Source organism: Mustela nigripes, chromosome 1 (assembly GCF_022355385.1).
Source record: "Mustela nigripes isolate SB6536 chromosome 1, MUSNIG.SB6536, whole genome shotgun sequence".
In the NCBI taxonomy this organism is placed as follows: Eukaryota; Metazoa; Chordata; class Mammalia; order Carnivora; family Mustelidae; genus Mustela; species Mustela nigripes.
This window is the reverse complement of record NC_081557.1, coordinates 236,340,144-236,360,150: the sequence shown is the minus strand read 5'-3', so window position 1 is coordinate 236,360,150 and position 20,007 is coordinate 236,340,144. Positions and strand designations below refer to the sequence as shown.

The window sequence follows — 20,007 nt, the reverse complement described above, 5'->3', positions numbered from 1 at the left end:
AAGCTGGTCTCCCCGACCTCTGGTATCAGCACACTATAGCTGTGGAGTAGTTAGGATGAGGGCGTTGTGTGTTGGGTGAGGGGTTGTCGGTTCTCTCCTGGGTCCTCCAGGTATAGATCAGGGTATGCCTGCCACCCTCCCCACCCCTGCCAGGAAAGCCAGCCTTGCTGTTGTGCCTGGGAGGCAGCCTGGAAAGCTGGGCTTGAGGCCAGAGCCGGTTACCTTCAGCTTGTATCCGCCTCTGTGTTAGTGGATTCTGGCCGCCAGACCAAGGAACACAGGCTGTGTGGTTGAAACAGCAGGAATTTTCTCCGATCTGGAGGCTGGAAGTCCAAGATCAGGGTGCTGGCGGGTTTGGTTTCTCCCATAGCCTCCTTCCCTGGCTTGCCAATGGCATCTCCCTGTTGTGTCCTCGCTTGGTCTCTTCTCTCGCTGCACACATTCCTGGTGTCTCTCTCTCTTCTCTAAGGACATCAGTCCTATTCAATTCAGGGACACTCTGATGACCTCCTTTAGCCTTAATTACTTCCTTAGAGGCCCCGCCTGCAAATACAACCACACTGGGAGTTACGGCTTCAACATACGAATTCAGAAGGGGGCACAATTCAGTCTGGCAACCACCCTCTGCCTCAGTTTCCTCATCTGTAAAATAGGCATCATAATAACAGCTTTCTCATGTGTTGTCATACAGATGAAGTGGCTTACATATGTAAGGACGGCATCTGGCATCTGTCCTTGCTGCACAGAGATCCTAAAACCCTCAGGATTTCCTACATGGTTAGAGCACTAGAAGCATCTTTCATTCTAAAGTTTAGTCTTTGATCCTGGTTCCTGAAAACCACTGGACTTTCTTGGGTGACAGCAGGTGTCTTTTGTTCTGATGAGGCAACTCTTGTTGGGCTCCTGGGTGGGCATCTGGTCTCAGAAAGACTAAGCCATGATGAAAAGCTTAGAATTTTCAGCCCTACCCCGCCCCTCCAAAGAGGTGAGAGGGCTAGACATGGAATGAATGGTAGATTGTGCCTATGTGATGAAGTCTCCCTAAAAATCCCCCAAATACGGGGTTCATGCAGCTTCAGAGGTGGTGAATGCGTGCAGGGCTGGGGAGTGGCATGGTCGCTCGGTGCCGTCCCCATGCTTCGTGCTCTGCACCAGTCCCATCTCACTGTTTCCAAGCTACATCCTTTTACGATGAACTGGTTTTCTGGTGAGGAAACTGGTTTCCTGAGTTCCGTGAGCTGCTCTAGCAAGTTAAACCCATAGAGGAGGTTGTGGGAAGCCCCAGTTTACAGCCAGGGAGTCAGAAGCTCTGGGGACAACCCCAGGTTTGCCGTTGGCATCTGAGGTGGGGGGAGGGGCAGTCTCGTGGAACTGAGCCCTTCCCCTGTGGGATCTGACGCTGTCTCCAGGTACAGGGTCAGAACTGAGTTAAATTGTGGGACACCCAGTGGTATTACAGAGAATTGCTTGGTGTGAGGGGGGAAAAAAAAAAAAAAACCACATTGGGGGACAAGAAATTTCTCCTGAAGGAGAAACACAGGAGAAATGAGCTTTTCTACTCCGCATATCGTGTCCAGACACACACACTCCTGATGAACACGTGTGACTGACACTGCTGTCTCCTGTCTCCATCTCAGCCTTCCCCCACCTCCTCCTCACACCACAGGCACAAGTGGCAGGGTTAAGTATGGCTACTGTGGTACCCCAGGTCACCCCTTTCAGAATGTTTTCTGAAGTCCTGAACTGGCCAGATTTCCTTTAGGGAGTCTGTTTTCTGCTTCCAAACATGGGGGTCGGTGGGGAGAATCTGCCTCTTTCACTTGGTCCTGAGAATTCTACCGAAATAAATGGGAAAACTAATAAACGCACCTCTACCATACGAGCTCAGTAAGTGGAAACTCCCTCCCTCTTCATTAGACTTCTGGAATCCCCTCACCTAAGAATGAGTGAGAATATTGCTTAGAAATATGTTTACAACATACTGACGTTAGGATTTCCTTGCCGCACAGAAATATGTATCTTGTGTCTTATATGAAAAGCAAGACACATTGAGGTCATGATTTCAGTGCTGCACCAGCGTGTGTCAAAATCCAGGGCAGTGGCCTGTCCCGCTCTCCAGCACGGCCTCAGACCATGTCCCCACTCGCCCGGCCACATGAGGGGATAGGAGGGAGCCCAGGCTCCCGTTCTGCGCAGCTGGACTATCTCATCCTTACCAAAGAGATCGCTCAGTGAGGAGTGGGGAGTGCTTGTTTCCTCTGAGTGACTTCGCGGCAGCAAGGACTCCCCAGTGACAATTAAATATTTGAAGGACATGCGGAATCACATCTCTGTCCACTCCCGCGTGACCGCCCTTGCGCCTTCTTTCCAGTACATCAGCGGTCCAAACCCCGGTTTCTGTAAATCTCCAAATGATGGCGTTTCTCAGCGTTGTCTGGTTGCAAGTCAGCAAGTCCTTCCTACAGAACAGCTGAGGAAGAGTCCCCCGCCTTGGGAACGGCACAGAGCGGGAGAAAGAGAGACACACCTGCTGGGGAAGCATCCTTTTGCATTCATTGAAGGATTGTCAAATCACCAAAGCCCGAAATCTTGGGAATCCGCGCGGCTCCACGTCATGCATTGAGGGCGAGTTGGAAACTCTTTCCTTTACTTCGTAACACACCATTCCTCTAATTGTGTTAAATAACCTGGCTTTGGTTCCGTATCATGGTGCGCACTCTGAGGCCTTTCCCAAATACAGAGACAGTGCATGCTATCCCCACACCCTAACCTTGCGTGTTTCCAGAACATTTACTAGAGACAGAGCCTCTTATTTGCCGGTGGCAGAGGTGACCCGACTCGCCAGAAGCGAACCCGCAAACGGGCATGGAGATGGATATCGTAGACAGTAGTTCAGTTACAGCCCCATCGGAGGATGGATGCCTGGTACATCGTAAGCACTGCGTGCGTGCCATCTATTATGGGTGGCATCTAGTACTAGGACTGTCCTCTTTGTAGATGGCCCTGTCAGATGTTAACAAAGGATGTGCTTTTCCAGCAGGATTGCCTTGTTGTGAAAGGTGGGAAGGGAAAAAATTAAGTAAATGGTCCTAGTGGGCTTAGGGGGTCCCCAAGGGCCAGGCGTCTTGTATTGTGCTCCCTTGCTCACCACGCTGTCCGCAGCTGGGGGAAGCAGCAGGCACAGCCACGGCGCTCACTGGGGTCAGTGTAGAAATGCTCTCTGGACCTCCCTGGCCACCGGGGTCATGCTGAATAATGAATCAGGCTAATTCCTCGCTTCTGCCCGAAGGAGAAGTGGGTCAGCCTCCACTCTGGAGTCCCCGGGCACCTCTCAAGTAGAGCGCCCCTGGATACTGGACTTGGAAAGCATTTCAGCGTTGCAGAGAGAAGCAAGAGCACATAAAGCTTCATTATATTGGAAACAGTGTCCAGGATGACGATGATTTACATTCCTCCACGTAATGACCACAAACACTAACTCCCTCGGGACTTCCCTATTTATGGAGGCAGTGTCCAAGGAAGGTGTGTTGAATCTTGAAAAGCCTGTGCTTTTTTTTTTTCCCTCTTCTTTTTTTTTTTTTAAAAGATTTTTTTCATTTATCTGACAGAGAGAGAGATCACAAGTAGGCAGAGAGAGAGGGAGAAGCAGGCTCCCCACTGAGCAGAGAGCCCGATGCAGGGCTCGATCCCAGGACCCTGGGATCATGACCTGAGCTGAAGGCAGAGGCTCAATCCACTGAACCACCCAGGCGCCCCTCTTCTTCTTTTTAAGACTTTACTTATTTTAGAGCGAGAGAGCGTGTACGCGTGGGGGAGGGGGAGGGGGTGGCCGGGGGAGAAGCTCAAGGAGACTCTGCCCTGGGCACAGAGCCCGACACGGGGCTCAGTCTCACAACCCTGAGATCATGACCCAAGTCGAAATCGGGAGTTGGATGCTCAATGGACCGAGCCCCGCAGGCGCCCCAGGCCTGCGCTTTCTCAGATCGGACTCTGCGACAGTCATCTGAAGTCACAACTCTTTGCTTCCTCGCTGCTTTATTTTTCAGTGACAACCGGATGTTCAGAAGCCAGGCTCCAGGGCAGAAATCAGGCTCGTGCTGTCTCCATGGCATGTGGTGCCTGCGAAATGAAAGGGTGGAGGGCTGTTCTCAACTCTTAGAGAAACATCCCAGAACACAGGACATCAGACGTAGTGTGCCCTGAATGGCCATGTTATCCTGGCCACCAGGACGGGAAAAGAGAATACTCTCACTGTTCATAGGTGAGCTATATGATTATTAAAAAAGTTCTTCTTGGGGCACCCAGGTGGCCCAGTCAGTTAAGTGTCTGCCTTCAATTCAGGTCCTCATCTTGGAGTTCCAGGATCGAGCCCCACATCGGGCTCCCTGCCCAGGGGGGAGCCTGCTTCTCCCTCTCTCCCTGCTTGTGCTCGCTGTCTCTCCAATCAATAAATAAAATCTTAAAAATTTTTTTAAAAAATGGTTCTTCATAGTCACGTGAAGTAAGAACACGTGTCCCTTCCTCCAGCTCCCGCCGCTCGGATGGAGGAGGGCCCCGCAGAGCAGCTCTGCCGTACGCAGGCCCGGGTCGCCGCGTGCTGGGCTCCCGGGGAGAGTGCCGGTCGCACACCCTCAGGAAGTCTAGGTGCCCTTCCCAGAGGCCGCCCGCTCCCTGGGGCTTGGCTTGACTTCCCGGTCTCCACTCTGAGGCCTCTGCTTATCGTTCTTCCTCCGCCGAGCATCTCCCCCGGGGAGGGGACACCCTTCTCTTTTAATCCCCCCTGCACGTCCGTCCACTCTTTGTAGCAGGCTTTTGCTGGAACCCTGAGGATCATCGAGGGGCTCCCAGCGCATCAAACACAGGGCATCGGGCTTCCGTCCTCTCCGTAGGCCAGCCACCCAGAGACTGCTTCCTTCCTAGAGGGACAGCCCCTTCTCCCTACCCCCACTTCCCTTCATACCCATTTCTTCTGCTCTCCCCTAAATGCCTGCTCGTTTCTTCTGTAGAGCCCTTGAACCATTCTCCGCCCCCTCCACTTCTCAAAAAAGAGCTCTGCTGCCGCCGGGTAACCTCTTCCTGCCCCCATGCGTGCGTCTTCATGGGTGACTTGATGCTCTGGTTTCTAACTCCCTTGGAATTCTTGTAAAGTATTTCATGTTCTCAGAGCCTTTGGAAAGTTAGTGAAAGCTTTGGACTCTTTTCCATAATATGGAAACACAAATAATTGGGGGCATATTTTCAGGAGATTTAGACGCCCATCCCCCCCCCACCCAGAGCCGTGGACTCCTGGTCAACCCCACTGAGGTCAGCCGAGGAGATGGAGTGTGTCCTCCTAAAGAGGATGGAGCCTCCCCCTCCCCTCCCTGGGCCCTGCTGTCTCTCCCCACCCCCAACCACTGAGGTGCGTCCTTAGTCCTGCTTGTATCATGAGTTGGAAAACAAAACAGCATTGACTGGCTGGCTGTTGGTGGCATTCCACAATCCCAACCCATTTGACAAGGACTGAAGACCTTGAGGAAGTAGTGCTCACCTTTTCTCAGACCAGACCTTGTAAAGGTACTTAGCATAGGCCATCGCGTGTCATCACGCAGTTACCCCCAGGAGGACCGTACTATTGTCCTTACCGCAGCAGACGTGGAAACTGAGGCTCACCAAGGAGATTACATAACTTGGCTCAGATCATCCAACTTGGTATTCATCCCTTAAAAACCTGGGGCCTGAAAACCTGAAAACCGCTATGCTCATGCCCTTCCCCTCCATGCCCTGCATCTAACTCATCTTGTTCATATCCTTGAGCTGTATGATCTTTGGTGTCATAGCCAAATGAATTCATCCTTCCAGTTTTTAAATTTTTTTTAAGATTTATTCATGTTTTTTCTTAAATATGCTCATTCTTTTTTTTTTTTTAAGATTTTATTTATTTGACAGACAGAGATCACAAGTAGGCAGAGAGGCTGGCAGAGAGAGAGGAGGAAGCAGGCTCGCCACAGAGCAGAGAGCCCGATGCGGGGCTCGATCCCAGGAGCCTGGGATCATGACCTGAGCCGAAGGCAGAGGCTTTAACCCACTGAGCCACCCAGGCGCCCCTTTATTCATGTTTCTGAGTGAGAGTGGGGAGAAAGGGCAGTGGGAGAGAGAGAGTCACCCGCAGATCCCCTGCTGAGCACAGAGCCTGACGTGGGGCTCGATCCCACAACCCCGAGACCGTGACCTGAGCCAAAATCAAGAGTTGGACTCTTCCCCCACCCGAGCCACCAAAGGGCCCCCTTCTGGTTTGTAAACTACTACGCAGAGCAGAACCTTTGGTCTCATAGGTTCCTTGATGTGTCTCTAGTGCCTGGCTTATTGGAGATGTCAGTAAGTGTTAATTGAATGAGCCATCCATTCTACAAAGCTCCACTCAATACCACATCCCTCAAATAGCTATCTAGGGGTGCCTGGGTGGCTGCATTGGTTAATCATCTGCCTTCAGCTCAAGTCATGATCTCAAGGTCCTGGGATCAAGTCCCATGTCAGGCCCTGTGAGGAGTCTGCTTTTCCCTCTCTCCTTCTCCCAATTCCTCTGCCCCTCCCCTGACTCATGTGTGCACACGCTCTCTCTCGAATCAATAAAATGTTTTTTTTTTTAAACAGCTATCCAAAATGCCCTCTCTCTGAGTTAGAAAAAAAGCTGCCCTTCCATGAGCAACAGCACACGTGTGTGTCTCTGTGTCCCCTGATTTCTCGTCTCCGTGTTATGGATTCGCACTTGGTGTCTGCTCCTTTATAGGCTTTCAAGAGTAGACCTGTGTCTGACTCATTTCTCTCTGTCTCCAGGAACTAATAGGCACTCAATAAATGTTTATTGACTTGAATACACAGTTGTTATTGTGCTGCAGGGTAATTAGGCTTCAATGTTAAGTTAATCCCATAAATGAGTGTTAATTAGGATTACGTGTGTAATGCTAAATGCAGTTGTAGCTTTTCTCTATGAACTTTTGTAGTTTTTTAATATCTATGATTTAGTGTCGCGGTGAATTCAGATATCAGTTCCCTCTTTGTCTTTGCTCCTTGGTTGTCACAGAGCAGTGACCTTGACCCAGACATTGAAGGTGCCGCCGTGTGGACGTGGGCTCGTGGAAACACCATGTTCCCTGGGGCTGGGCACTGAGGCTGGCTCGCCTGGAGGGAGCAAGGCTGCCCCCCCCCCCAGTTCCTTTGTCTTTCCCTCCCCATCCCTTGCCCGAACGTTCTCCTCTTTCTTGTCCTCATTAAAGCTCCAGGGAAGGAAATGCAGACCACCTCTGGGAGAACAAAGAATGAAATGAGAGGGTCTCCTGATCCAGAGGGAGAAGCAAGCAAGCTTTTGCTGCGGGCCTCCCGTGTGCCAGCCACTTGCACTTTGGATCTCCTGAAAACTCTGGGAGCCTCTCTTACCACCATTCTGCACCTGAGAACACTTGGAAGCACTGGTGGGGCTGTAGGAATTCAAACCCAGGACTGTTTGGCCTGTAGAAATCAAGGCTTTGTGCTGCGTTCTGTCCTTCCACACGTGTGTTGGCAAGAGGTTCTCCCCAGGGGTATGTCTCTTAATATAGGACTTGAGAGAATGAAGTGGAAGCACAACGTGTGTTTCCAACCAGGATATGACAACTTGATTCCAGTGCAGAGAATGAGAACAGATGGGAGAGAAGGACGCCTCAGGCCAAGAGCTGCGTCCCTTCTAATTCAGCCACCATGCTCGTTCCCCTAATGCCAGCCATGGTTAATGGGAGCAGCAGCGAGCTCTCCCAGTTAACCCTCACAACATGTGACAGGTGATTGGGAGACGGGGATTTTTAGTATCAGATGAGGAAACTGAGGCACAGAGATTTTAACCTACTTGCTCATGATCTCAATATAAGTGGCAGTCTTGGGATTTCCACCCACATTTTGCTTTTAGGACCAGTCTTAGAGACAGCATGACTTTGGGTGAGGAAGGGGGGTCTTAAGAGACCGGAAGTGACCTCCCCAAAGTCTTGACTTGTTCATCTAATGACATTGTTTATTCCCTGAACCGATACTCATTTGTTGTGCTTTCGGTAAAGAGCTATTGAAAAATGAACAGTGGGGTGCCTGCCTGACTGGCTTGGTTGGTAGAGCATGTGACTTGTGATCTCGGGGTTGTGTGTTCGAGCCCCACATTGAATGTAGAGATTAAGAACAAAAATCTTGAAAAGAAAGATGAACATCAATCGAAGTGTAAATGTTGGGAGGCTTTTTTAAAATTTTTGAAAAAGAGTATATTAAAAGTAAGGTTGATTAAGTACCTGATTTTTTTTTTAAGATTTTATTTATTTATTTGACAGAGATCACAAGTAGGCAGAGAGGCAGGCAGAGAGAGGGAAGCACACTCCCCGTTGAGCAGAGAACCCAATTCTGATTTTTTTGATTGAATATTCTGGACTCTTCCTTTACTCTGAAACAGATGTTTCTTCCCAGGGCTGACTGCGCTTGGGGCATCATCAATCTCCAAGTTTAAGGAAAAGCGGTAGTGGTTGTAAACCTTCCTCGCCACACGGGGGCAGCACCAAACAGCGCAGGTCGCTCTCTGGGGCTTGGTTCTTTGGGAGGGCGAAGTCGCTCTGGCGGAGCTAGGTTATTCCCCCATTACACCTGTTTCCTCTTACTAAAGCCACGGGGACCGGTGGCGAGGCTTTATAGATCAGAAACCAAATTACAACAGCGGCAAAACTGCACAAGGAAAATTACTGAAATTCCTTGTAATAATATAGTTAGGGCTCTTGTTTTCTTTTTATCAGCCTGACAAACAATATATTTCATGGACCGTTTGCATTTCTTAGCCAAGGAAAATACCCTAGAATTTTAGTGAGCTTGTTGAAATTGAAGTCCATGTATTCTTGAACTCAAGGGACACAAAGCAGCCAATATTCTCTTTTACCTTCCTTGTTGTTAATAATTTCTTTGGAGTATTTAAAGGCTGTAGGATTTTGTAGCAGGCAGTTGAAGAGAGTGGGAAAATGTGTTCCTGGCTTCTAGTTTCAAGGGCATATGATGACCACACAGTGTTTTATCATTCACCTCTGCCAGGATCACCAGATGTTCAACTGATAACTTCGGTTGATCTCGAACCCTGTTTCTACTTGGGCACATCACAGTGGCGCATCCGAACCTCCATTTTCCACACCAGAGGCTGGATTCACTGGAATTTGATCAGAGCCACCACAGTAATTTATTATCCAAACTGAGACCCTTTCGAGAGTAAAAGGAGCCACTCAGTAACTTTGCTAGATCAACAAACACAAACCAGAATGTCCTGGGGACCACTGGAACGTGTGGTCACAAGGACTACACGTCATATCCTTTCATTTTCTCCCTATGATGACTCGAGTTAAGGTTCACTGTAACACTCTGTTCATTTGCTTTTCCCATTCAACGAATGTTCGCCGAATGTTCTTTCCGTTTTTATAAATGAAAAAAAGTTCGGGGTTTTATAAATCACTTGGCTAGATCACAGAACCCATAAATCAGAGCTAAGATTTTAATTCAAGCTGTCCCTGCTCTGGGCCATATACACTCAAAATTATACCGATGTTTCTGACCAATCTTGAGCTTTTCTGTGGACACAGCCCTTCCAGTAAACTCTCAGGCATATAGAGTGTGGTTAAAAACCCAGAACCCTGGGTTCTCCACTTACTAGCCTTGTGCTTCTTTCTCTTTCCTCACCTGTAAAATGAGTACAGTTAACTTAGTATTGGCCTCAAAGTGTTGAGGTACAGAGTGAGTGAATTAATACCTTTGGCATTTGAACAATGTCTTCTTCGTTGTGCTTTGCTTATTTTCTGCTGTTAAAGTAGACATGTTCTCCAAACCGGGAGAGTTTCCATTTCTTTCTTGATGCTGGAGGAGAGCACTAGAGGTGTGTGATATTGTGACTTATAAGAATATGTATTTGGGGGGGAAAAAAAAAGAGAGAATATGGATTTGGTTGTTGAGATCTGTTTCTCATGTGTTTGCTTTTGGGTTCCTGGCTTACAGCTCCCAAAACCCTTGGAATTTCGCAAGTGCTAAGAGTGAGTAAGAGTCTTTTGTTATGTGAATGATGGGATGTTTGGAGAGCAGCTAAGGCTGGGGACTGGCCAAGCATGGAGGCCACCAGGTGTTAGACCTTTGAACTTCCAGTTCCAGCGCTGGACCCCTGAGGATGCGTGGGAAGGCTGGAAATGGAGTTGCATCACCAATGACCAGGGATTTGATCAGTCATGCCCTTGTAACGAAGCCTCCATCCAAACCCCAGAAGATAATGAACACAAGCAGATGGGGGAGAGTAGGGTTGCTCGGAGAGGGTGTGGAAGCTAGTAAGGAAAATGTTTCTGAGTTGGGTGAGCTGCTCTAGCAAATTAATGGAGCCCGGGGAGCAAGTTGTTGGAACCTCCAGTTTATAACCTAGCCTTGTGACTGGCATCAAAGTTGGGGTGGAGGGCAAGGGGGAGTGGGGGTGGGGACAGTCAGGACCAGCCCCTTAGCCTGTGGGATCTGATGCTGTCAGCGGGTAGTGTCAGAATTGAGTTGAACTGTAGGACTCCAGTCGGAGGACTGCCTGCTGGTGTGTGGACAAACCTCCACGCACTTTTTTGGCGAAGGTGGGAAAGCCATATTCTCTCCTGGTTCTTCTCCCTCTCTGATTTTTTTCCCCCTTCAGATTTCCCTTCCTTCCCCTGTGGTCCCCATGCTATTGCCTGTGTTCCGCATATGAGCAAAGCCATATAATTGTCTTTCGCTGCTTGACTTACTTCGCTTAGCAAAAACCACAGTGAGATTCCACCTCACACCAGTTAGAATGGCAAAAATTAACAAAACAGCAAACAACAAATGTTGGCGAGGATGCAGAGAAAGGGGAGCCCTCCTCCACTGTTGGTGGGAACGCAAGCTGGTGCAGCCACTCTGGAAAACAGCGGAGGCTCCTCAAGATGTTAAAAATAGAGCTACCCCGTGACCCAGCGATCTCACTGCTGGGTATTTACCCCACAGTTCGAGATTTGGTTAAAAGAAGGAGCATATGCACCCGAATGTTCCTAGCAGCATATAGCCAAACTGTGGAAGGAGCTGAGATGCCCTTCAACAGACGAATGGATAAAGAAGATGTGGTCCATATATACAATGGAATATTACTCAGCCATCAGAAAGGATGAATACCCACCATTTTTGGTGTCTGTGTAGAAGGCATCACATCCACTGTCAGCTCGGGGCTGCTGTTCTGTTCCGGGTGGCCTGTGTTCCCTCTAGCACAGGAGGATCTGTGTGCTGTTTCCTTAAACAGATTGTCTTTGGTGTTTTAGTGGGGCTTTTTTCCCTCAAAAGTGTGGTTAGCAACTCAGGCAGGAGGGGGCCAGTTAGGGCATGGCTGTCAAACAAGGAAGGTAGAATGGACTGAATGTGGTCACTTGGGGACAGTGTGTAGCATTTCTTCCTTTTGTTCACGGCGAGCCCTGTTTCCCAGCCTTGGTCCTTGAGTCCAGCCAAGAAAGCATTCCGAGCCAAACTCACGCAAGCAAGCGTTTCTAGTGTTCAAAGGGGAAGTGCATTCTGGGTGGAAGAGCAGGCGGGCCCAGAAGTGGCTACGGCGTGGGGGGGCAGGGTCGTCCTGGTTTATAGACTTCCCTGAGTTGCGAGGTCAGAGAGACGACTGTCTTGGACCGAGATGGCCTCCTGTCAGCTAAGGAACTCCTCCCACCCGTGGGGAAGGGGAGGTTTCAGTCGTGTCCGGTCCTTGTTGGAACTGCCCCGGCAGCCCTGCCCTGCACGGGGTGTTGGGGGGTGGGTCAGCACGTCAGTGTAAATGTAGTATAATGAAGCTAGAGGTTACCGGAGGACATCAGCTACAGGAAAGAATGATGCCCGTTCCTGGGGTTTTGTCCCACTGTCTGCATTTGAAGGTGGTTGGCCATTTCTGCCTTTTTTTTTTTAAGATTTTATTTATTTATTTGACAGACAGAGATCACAAGTAGACAGAGAGGCAGGCAGAGAGAGAGAGAGAGGAGGAAGCAGGCTCCCCACTGAGCAGAGAGCCTGATGCAGGGCTCGGTCCCTGGACCCTGAGATCATGACCTGAGTCGAAGGCAGAGGCATATCCCACTGAGCCACCCAAGCGCCCCCCATTTCTGCCTTTTTCAACAGTCGGGCAGTCCTGTTCAGTGCTCCTTTCTGGCCAGCTGCCTCCTCTGTCCATCTGCTGATGACATTCACGCTGGAAACCTCATAAAGTACCCTGAGAGCCAGCTTGCTGTCTCCTGCAGACATGTGGCCCCTCACCAGCCCCCCTATGCTGGGGAGGTATGCAGCCTCTTCAGCTGGGGTGCACTTGGGGAGGGACCCCCATTCCGGCTACCTGGCATCCCTGGCAACGGACAGCAAACAGGTCTGTCACCGAACGAGCCCTCGCATGTCCCATGAGTTTTCTTTTTCTTATACATCTTTGAATTTTCTCATTGCAACGTGCACATAATACTTTTTTATGTTTTGAAACAACCGAGTGAACTTTAGAAAGGAAGATAAGATAAGGAGCATAATCTCAAAATATCTTGAAAGGATAAAAGAATAAAAGGAACTTGCGCTGTAGGGTTTCTCGCAAGCTGGTGCATTGTGTGGCCTTTCAGGATTTGGTGCTTAATTACAGATGCTGTGGGACCTGAGACCAATTATCATGAAGGCACATTTTCCCCCCATCTTCCCTCATTTCTGGGTACTAAAGAATACATTTTGCTTCATCAGTACTAGAAACAAGTGCCAAACATGTATTTAATTCTTCCTCTCTCCCACTGTCTTTTTTCTGGGTTGTTTAACAAGTAGTAGATCTCGTGGGTGTTGCATTTCTTACTGTTTAAAAATACAAAACAAAACAAAAAACCCTGACTTTTCCTATATAAAGGAGCTTAAAAATCCTCATTCTCATTAGCCCTATAATTCTACTTCTAGTAATCCCTTCCAAGAAAATAATCTGAACACACACATGTATACAGAAAAGTAGGCAAGAAGATATTTATCACTACATTTTTTTAAGATGTTATTTGTTTATTCAACAGAGAGAGAGCACAGGCAGGGGGAGCGGCTGAGGGAGAGGGAGAAGCAGGCTCTGTGCTGAGCAGGGTGCCCAATGTGGGGCTCGATCGCAGGACCTGAGCCAAAGGTAGATGCATAACTGAGCCACCCCAGGTGCACCGTCACTACATTTTTTTTTTTTTAACAGCAAAAGGTAGTTCCAATTTAATTTTCTAGCAATAGAGGACTCGTTTACTGAATTCAATGACCGGACGTTATGTAGTGATGGGAGCCGCACTGGGCAAACGCTGCAGGGGGTTTTGGTAAGTTGGCGGCGACCAGCTGTGGTCAGTGCCTCCCTTCACGCCCCCATGCTCTGTCTTGCAGTGTTTCGCCGTACGCTCCCTGGGATGGGTGGAAATGGCAGAGGAGGACCTCGCCCCTGGCAAAAGTAGCGTCGCTGTCAACAACTGCATCAGGCAGCTTTCTTACTGCAAAAACGACATCCGGGACACAGTCGGCATCTGGGGAGAGGTGAGTGACACACGTGGGAGGAATTGACGGCAGGCTTGCTCACACTCCACCGTGCTTTGTGCTTTGCGGGTGTGATACCGGAGCTCTGCGTGGTGTGATACTGAGGGATACTTACCAGGCGCGTTTTGCCAGGAAGACAGGTAGGGTGGGTGTGGTGTACCAACCCTTCCATTTTTCTGTTTGCTCTGCCAGATCCCAGTAAGGACTGCATCCTGGGGGAGAACTTTTACCCATGTCTACATGCCAGGGGCTGACCGGGTCTCCCCAAGTCTGAGGGATGTATGGATGGGTACTCGGGCCCAGAAACCCCAAAACTTGCACACAAAACTGGATACACCATTATATAAGAAGGAAGGGAGCTGTTTGCTGGAAGTATGTTCTCAAAGGGGAATGTGGCCGTTGTCTGTACACACAGAAATGCGACCATCACTCACACTCTAAAAGTTGACCTGTTTTCCTTCTATAACACGTTCAGCTTTATGTATAATCGGACAATCAATACGATACCTGAGTTTTTAGAGTTGATAACTGTATGTTCTTTCTCACTTTGAACAAAGTAATTCTGCTTTGAAATGTTAGTTTGACATCATTGCAGAAAGGAAATTAATAAGTAAAAATGCCAAGTTCGTATAAAAATCACGGCAAAGAGGAAAAGCCTGCCGTGCCCTATAGAACAGGTATATTGAGAGCATCTCTATATATAGCACATGCTTTGTACACCCCCTTCTCTCAAACCTTGCCCAGTCATAGGGGCTCCTTGACAGCTCTTTGGAGCCCCGAGCAGCACTGTTCTAAGGGGAGAGAGATTCCCAAGGCTTCCCATGGAAGAGTCTAGGTACCTTAGAATGGACCAGAGCTGCATTACCATTCAGACTTTTAGATCTCAAACACGGGGAGAAAGAAGGAAGAGTTTGTTTGGTATTTACCTTTACCATGATTTCACTGCATTACTTCCCACCTCCCACCCAAATACCCAGATAAGTCTTTCCCACCAGATTATCTAGCTGCCTTCTCTCTCCTTCAGTCAAAAATGCTCTTCCACCAAAAGAACAAATCTCAGCTAGGATTTAGAAGAAAAATTGGCCTAATTCATACTAACATGTGAATGTCTGATAAATACCACCAGGTGCTTAGAAGAGCTTAGTAAGATTCTAAAGGAATCTCCAGTTGGCAGGATACCTATAGGAGAGAGAACTTTCTGTGGGGATATAGGGCAAAGGGGCAGCCATGCCCGAAAATCCACTTTGTCCTCCCATCTGGTTAGCCCCGCTAAGCCATTCCTTTCTTTCCTCAGTTCTTCCTTCTGAACAATGAATTCTTCAGGTTCATTATGTATAAAATAGAGCATATCACTGAGGGTGACGAGCTCTGCCTTTTTGCCATGCCTCACCACATATAGCACAACTCCTCAAACATCTGTTGAGTGGCTGACAGAAATGAAGTCACAACTATCGGATGAGGGTCTCCTCTACAGACGAAAGCTGCATGAACGTTGCTATTTGGGTTACAAAAACCAGTTAGCAAGACTTTGCAGTGGTCAGCCAGAAACTGCTCTGTGTTGATGAGAAAAGCGACAGGATATACCTGGAAAGACTCTTGTGCGCTGTATGACACCCCATATTTTCATTCAGGGACGCTCCATACTCAACCAGCCCACGTTAGACTACCCACTGGGTGTCGTCGTTGGTTCTCCCCAACAATGCAGGCAGGGTCAGTCAAGTTAACCCATGAAGACAGTCTCTGTGACGTTTGGGGGGACAGATCGGAGTTTCTAAGCAGAGTTAGCCCCAAGGAAACACATCACCCCACTCAGTCATGGGAATAGGCCTCCCTGTGGGGGGCATCCCATAAAGCGTGAAAACAGAGGCTTTCGGGGTCTGTTAGTGTCTGCAAGGTGTTTGCCATACAGCAGCTGCATGGAGATGGGGTGGCGGTGACCAGGAGGGACTCGTCCTGAAGGCTGGCCACTCGCTAGCGGGGCTGGAGGAAGATCCCTTAGGCTGCAGTCAGTGCCTCTTTCCCGGGGGAAGCGTAGAGGGGGAGAAGGCACCAGACATCCATCACTTCTCCCAAGCAGCCATCAGTTACCCCAAAGTGTGTCACCTGCTTGGCACTGGTGGGACCTTCCCCCTCCCCCATTCCCAGCTCTCCAGGGCTCCGTGATCAGGCATCTCCTAAAGACTGTCACATGGTTGGCCTCAACTAAGGCTGAAGGAAAGGACACAGTGTCCTTTAATGAACAGCAGATGTTTAATAATTTCTCAAACTATACCTGAGGAATTACAAGGAGAATAAAGTTGAATAGTCTAGCGTCCTTGCCCCCAAAGAGCCAGCCTATGTTGGGGACAGGAACATGCAAGCAATGAGAAGCCTCGGCCAACCCCGCATGGGTATTACAGTAGTGCCTGTGCCACGAAAGGCCTCCCAGCTTCTGGATCAGACGTGGAGCAAGTAGCCTGACCTTGAAGATTCAGCTTCCCTCTCTGCTAATCGGAGATCATAATGCACCAGGCTCTCAGGGCAAGTTGGAAAGATCACGAACCAGTGTGCCCCAAGCCCATGGCGTAATATCTGGGATATGATCAAGTTCTAGAAACGTTAGCTATTGTAGTCCCAAGTCAGTCACAAATGCACCTGTGATTGGCCAGCCAAATCCCACAGAAGCGAAGTGCTGTAAACGGCGAGGAGGAACAGGATGGCCGTGGCTGTGGGCAGGCCGTCAAGGACATGGCTGGTAGGGTCTGACCGGAGAGCAAGAGACGAAGAGACGGGTTAGGAGAGTGATAGGCCTGGCATTAGCGGAAGACCAGGTTCTCCAGGGAACCTCCCATTAGCCTTTTTGCTCAGAGTCAAGATTCAGAATTGTAAATAATTAAAAACAAGAGCCGGCTAGAAGGCGGGCTAGGAACACGTTTCAGAGGACGTGAGGAGGGAGAGAGCAGTTGGGTATGTGCGAGGCATACAAAAGATCTATGCTGTTTTAGTCAGGAGGGGATGTTGCTCTCTTAGGAAAACAAATCACAGACCCAGACAGCGGCTTCCTTGGATCATTGCAGTGACGTCCCTAGATAGCTGTGTCACCAAGCATAGCTTCCTGAGGAAGAGACCATGTTTTCTCCTTGAATCCCAGGGGAAAGACATGTACCTGATCCTGGAGAACGACACGCTCAGCCTGGTGGACCCCATGGACCGCTCCGTGCTCCACTCTCAGCCCATCGCCAGCATCCGCGTGTGGGGCGTGGGCCGGGACAACGGCCGGTGAGTACCCAGGGGACCTGATGTCACCCATCACCTCAGCACCGAGGCTTGGTCTCGCTGTTGTTGCCCATCACTGAACATCAAAGGGGACAGTAGACTGTCCTTGGGAATGTAAAAAATGACAGCACATCTCTCTTCTTGCCTCCTAAGCCCTCCTTTTCTGGTTTTCTGAACCTCAGACCCGTCGTCCACTCTGGATCCTGTCTTCGAGTTCTGCGTTATTTCTCCTCCTGTTCCTGCTGCTCTTCTAAGTGAGTTGCCAACTCACACAGGCTCTCTGGAGCCCTACCCTCTTTTTGCCTCTTCCCTGCAGTCTGGGTTCATCTTGGCCATTTCAGAGGCCCTCCTGGTGGTGCTTCCTTCCCAGAGGGCTTGCTCGAAGGGAGAGGTTGTGCCGCAAGCTTTAGATCCTTAAGTCACGGTGAGCAGGAACTTTCTAGGGGGTGGGGTTGGCTGAACTTGGTTACCATCTGAAATGCCCGGTCATGTCAAAATTCCGTTCAGTGTGTGTTTTTCTAAAATTCTACCAACTATCTGTTGTTTACAGCGAGTGCTTCTTAGATGTGTGGTGAATTGTCTGTTCTCCGGGATGACTGGAAATAAGGAAGTTCAGATATGCATATATTCTAAATAACGAAGTGGCGGTTATTGCAGATGTCACACTCATCTGTGTGTTATACTGTCATTGAATAATTGGGCTACACCGAATGCTTTTAGCTCTTAAATTACAGTTCATTTTTGGCAATGCTCAAAGGACCTGAGGATCTCCTGGCACTTAGGGATTCAGGTATAGGATGGTTAGTTATTGGTTTGTTGAAAATGGACAGAAGCAGGTGAAAATCCCAGACGACAGAAAGATGACTCTCTTGGACTTGGGGTTCCATTCCTGCACATTCTGGTTGATTGGGCCTTCCGTCCTCTTTTAGGGGCTCTGCCTTGGCTTATCCCACCCAGCCTTTGGCTACAGGGGGCTGGGCATTTGTGGGTTTGGTAGTCTTTGGACGCAGTTCCAAGTCCTAAGCCAGAAAGAAAAATGGTTACACACTCCTCAGTCTCAGAACAAGCATTTTTGCTATAACCAGACTCACAGAACAATCTGCGAAAGAGAAGTCACTGATTGCATAAACCTTCCTAGAAGCATGATTGTGTCTTTGAGCTTTTGTTCACAGAGTGAACTGTGACAGCTGGGCCAGGTGCATGGGGGCGGGGGGGGCGGGTATGAGTGGATAATTTATGTGTACACACCTGTCATTTACACGACTGGCAAAACTGTAACACTGCAGGTAATGAGTTGACATGAATTGATGAATTTTGCAAGGAAAATACCCAATGATGATGTTTGCTCATTAAAAACATTTAGTGTTAATGGAAGGGTGTAGGATGCTCAATCCTTCCCTGGTGCGTATCCCCCAGGGTTATTTTTAAGACAGGAGCCATGGCAAGGATCAGAATGCACATGTACAAACCAAGTGCAGTTGTGTTTTCTTAAGGTTAGGCTGGGAGCAGATTTCACTGCTGACGTTTTCAGCCTACCCAGTTTTTTAATGTGCGGCCAAATGCCGCAAGTTTGGAGAAGAGTCAAACTCCAGCTGACGAATTATTCAAGGTCTGAGCCTCAGTTTCTCTCATCTGTGACATGGGGATCATAAGAGGGACCACAAAGCATGTGTGTATATGCGCCTTTGTGTACATATTGTAACTGACACAGTGATGGAGACGTGTCAAATGCCAAAGGAACGTTCGCTCCTGATTCGTGAAGGGAACATACACCAGCAGGTACCGCTGATTACGCAGCTTCCTTTCAAAGACACGGTGAATATGGGAAGGGTCAGATCTTGGGGAGGTTTCAGGGACTGTTCACCATCTGATACAGGAGATGAGGGGCTGGGTTTGGGGGCCCTTGAGTTGCTTTTGGAAGCAGTAAATTTAAAAAAAAAAAAAAAAAAGTGTGTTTGCCAGTGAAAGGTTCTATTTTTCCCCATTGGTCCCCTGAGTTTTCCTTCCCTTAAAGAAGGGGCTTTTGTGTGCCTGCTTTTTTTTTTTTTTTTAACTTTCTTTTGCTTTTGATTTTCTTTTTTAACAGCAATTTACAAGAGCAAATTTAATTTGTAATGCTGCAAAGGAAAGGGCTTTTCACTTGGCATGAATAAAACATAAAAGTGTTTCATTTTGCTTGCAAAAATGAGCCCATTTTGCATTCCTTTGTAACTTTCCTTACTGAGAAAATGGAATCTCTTAGGGGGGTTCTCCCCCCATCCTTGAATTCTAAAAAGATATGTTTAATGAAATGTGAGAAGACAGTGTGACATGCCCAGCCCAAGACTTGTTATGGGTGCCCAGCAAAGTTGATTTATAACTCAGGAGGCCCAGTTCTTGGAACTCAGGCTGTGTGTTCTCCTCTGGTGAATATGGAGAGAACAACATTCACGATAATGCTAGTAACAGTCCCTTTCATTACCACATACCCCACCTTTTGCTGGGTGCTTTGCAAGCAGACGCACCTGAGATTCCATTTTCTTTCTTCTCCTCTAACCCTGTAATAATCCGCTTGTCAGTTAATGGTGTCAGGTGCACGAAGAAAATCAAACCAGGGCAGTGTATTAGTTTGCCAGGGCTCTTAGGGGATGTCTTGCTGTGGTTCACACAAAGGAGGAAATTATGTATACTGGAGGCTTGAAGTAATTTCAGAATTTATAGTTATTTTGGGGTTAGCACTATCTGAAGACATTCGAGTGGTTTTGATGTGCTGTGAATAAATTGCTTATGGGGAGAATTTACTTTGGGAGAGTTTACTTTGGGTGAGGAGGGGGTCTGGCTGTAATGCTTCGCACGGATCCCCAAGATGGGTTTCAAGAAGCCTCTTATGGATGGCGTAAGGGGTTACAGTCACATGAGATGCTGGTCCTCTGTGGGGTGTTGGCTGTTGCCGGACTGGGCTGAAGTTCTGCCTGGTTCTTGAGGGTTATACTTGCCTTTATTATGGTTTCTTAGAACACATTGGCCTTGTTGCCCAGAAGAGAGAACGCTACCTTGTCTCTCTCGGCTCTTCTGTATCTGGGTTCCTTTGGATCACTGAGAGAACTGTCCAGGTTCCCGGACACGGTGACTGGTGAAAGGAGTTCCATAAGCCTTATGTTTCCAACCTAAGGCAGCCCTGGGGAGCACCGAAATTGGCCTCTGCTGACGGCATCCTCACAG

The 20,007-nt window shown here is 48.7% G+C and overlaps 1 protein-coding gene across 12 annotated transcripts in view; it reads left to right on the top strand.

Annotated features, from left to right (window-relative positions):
• Positions 1 to 20,007, top strand: part of APBB2 (amyloid beta precursor protein binding family B member 2) — a 377,389-nt gene that overhangs the window by 292,621 nt on the left and 64,761 nt on the right. For all 12 annotated transcript variants that reach the window (XM_059383005.1, XM_059382956.1, XM_059382935.1 and 9 more), the window contains 2 exons: positions 13,405 to 13,551; positions 16,682 to 16,809. In XM_059383005.1, the coding sequence (XP_059238988.1) occupies positions 13,405 to 13,551; positions 16,682 to 16,809 (275 nt within the window). The remainder of the gene's footprint in view (positions 1 to 13,404; positions 13,552 to 16,681; positions 16,810 to 20,007) is intronic.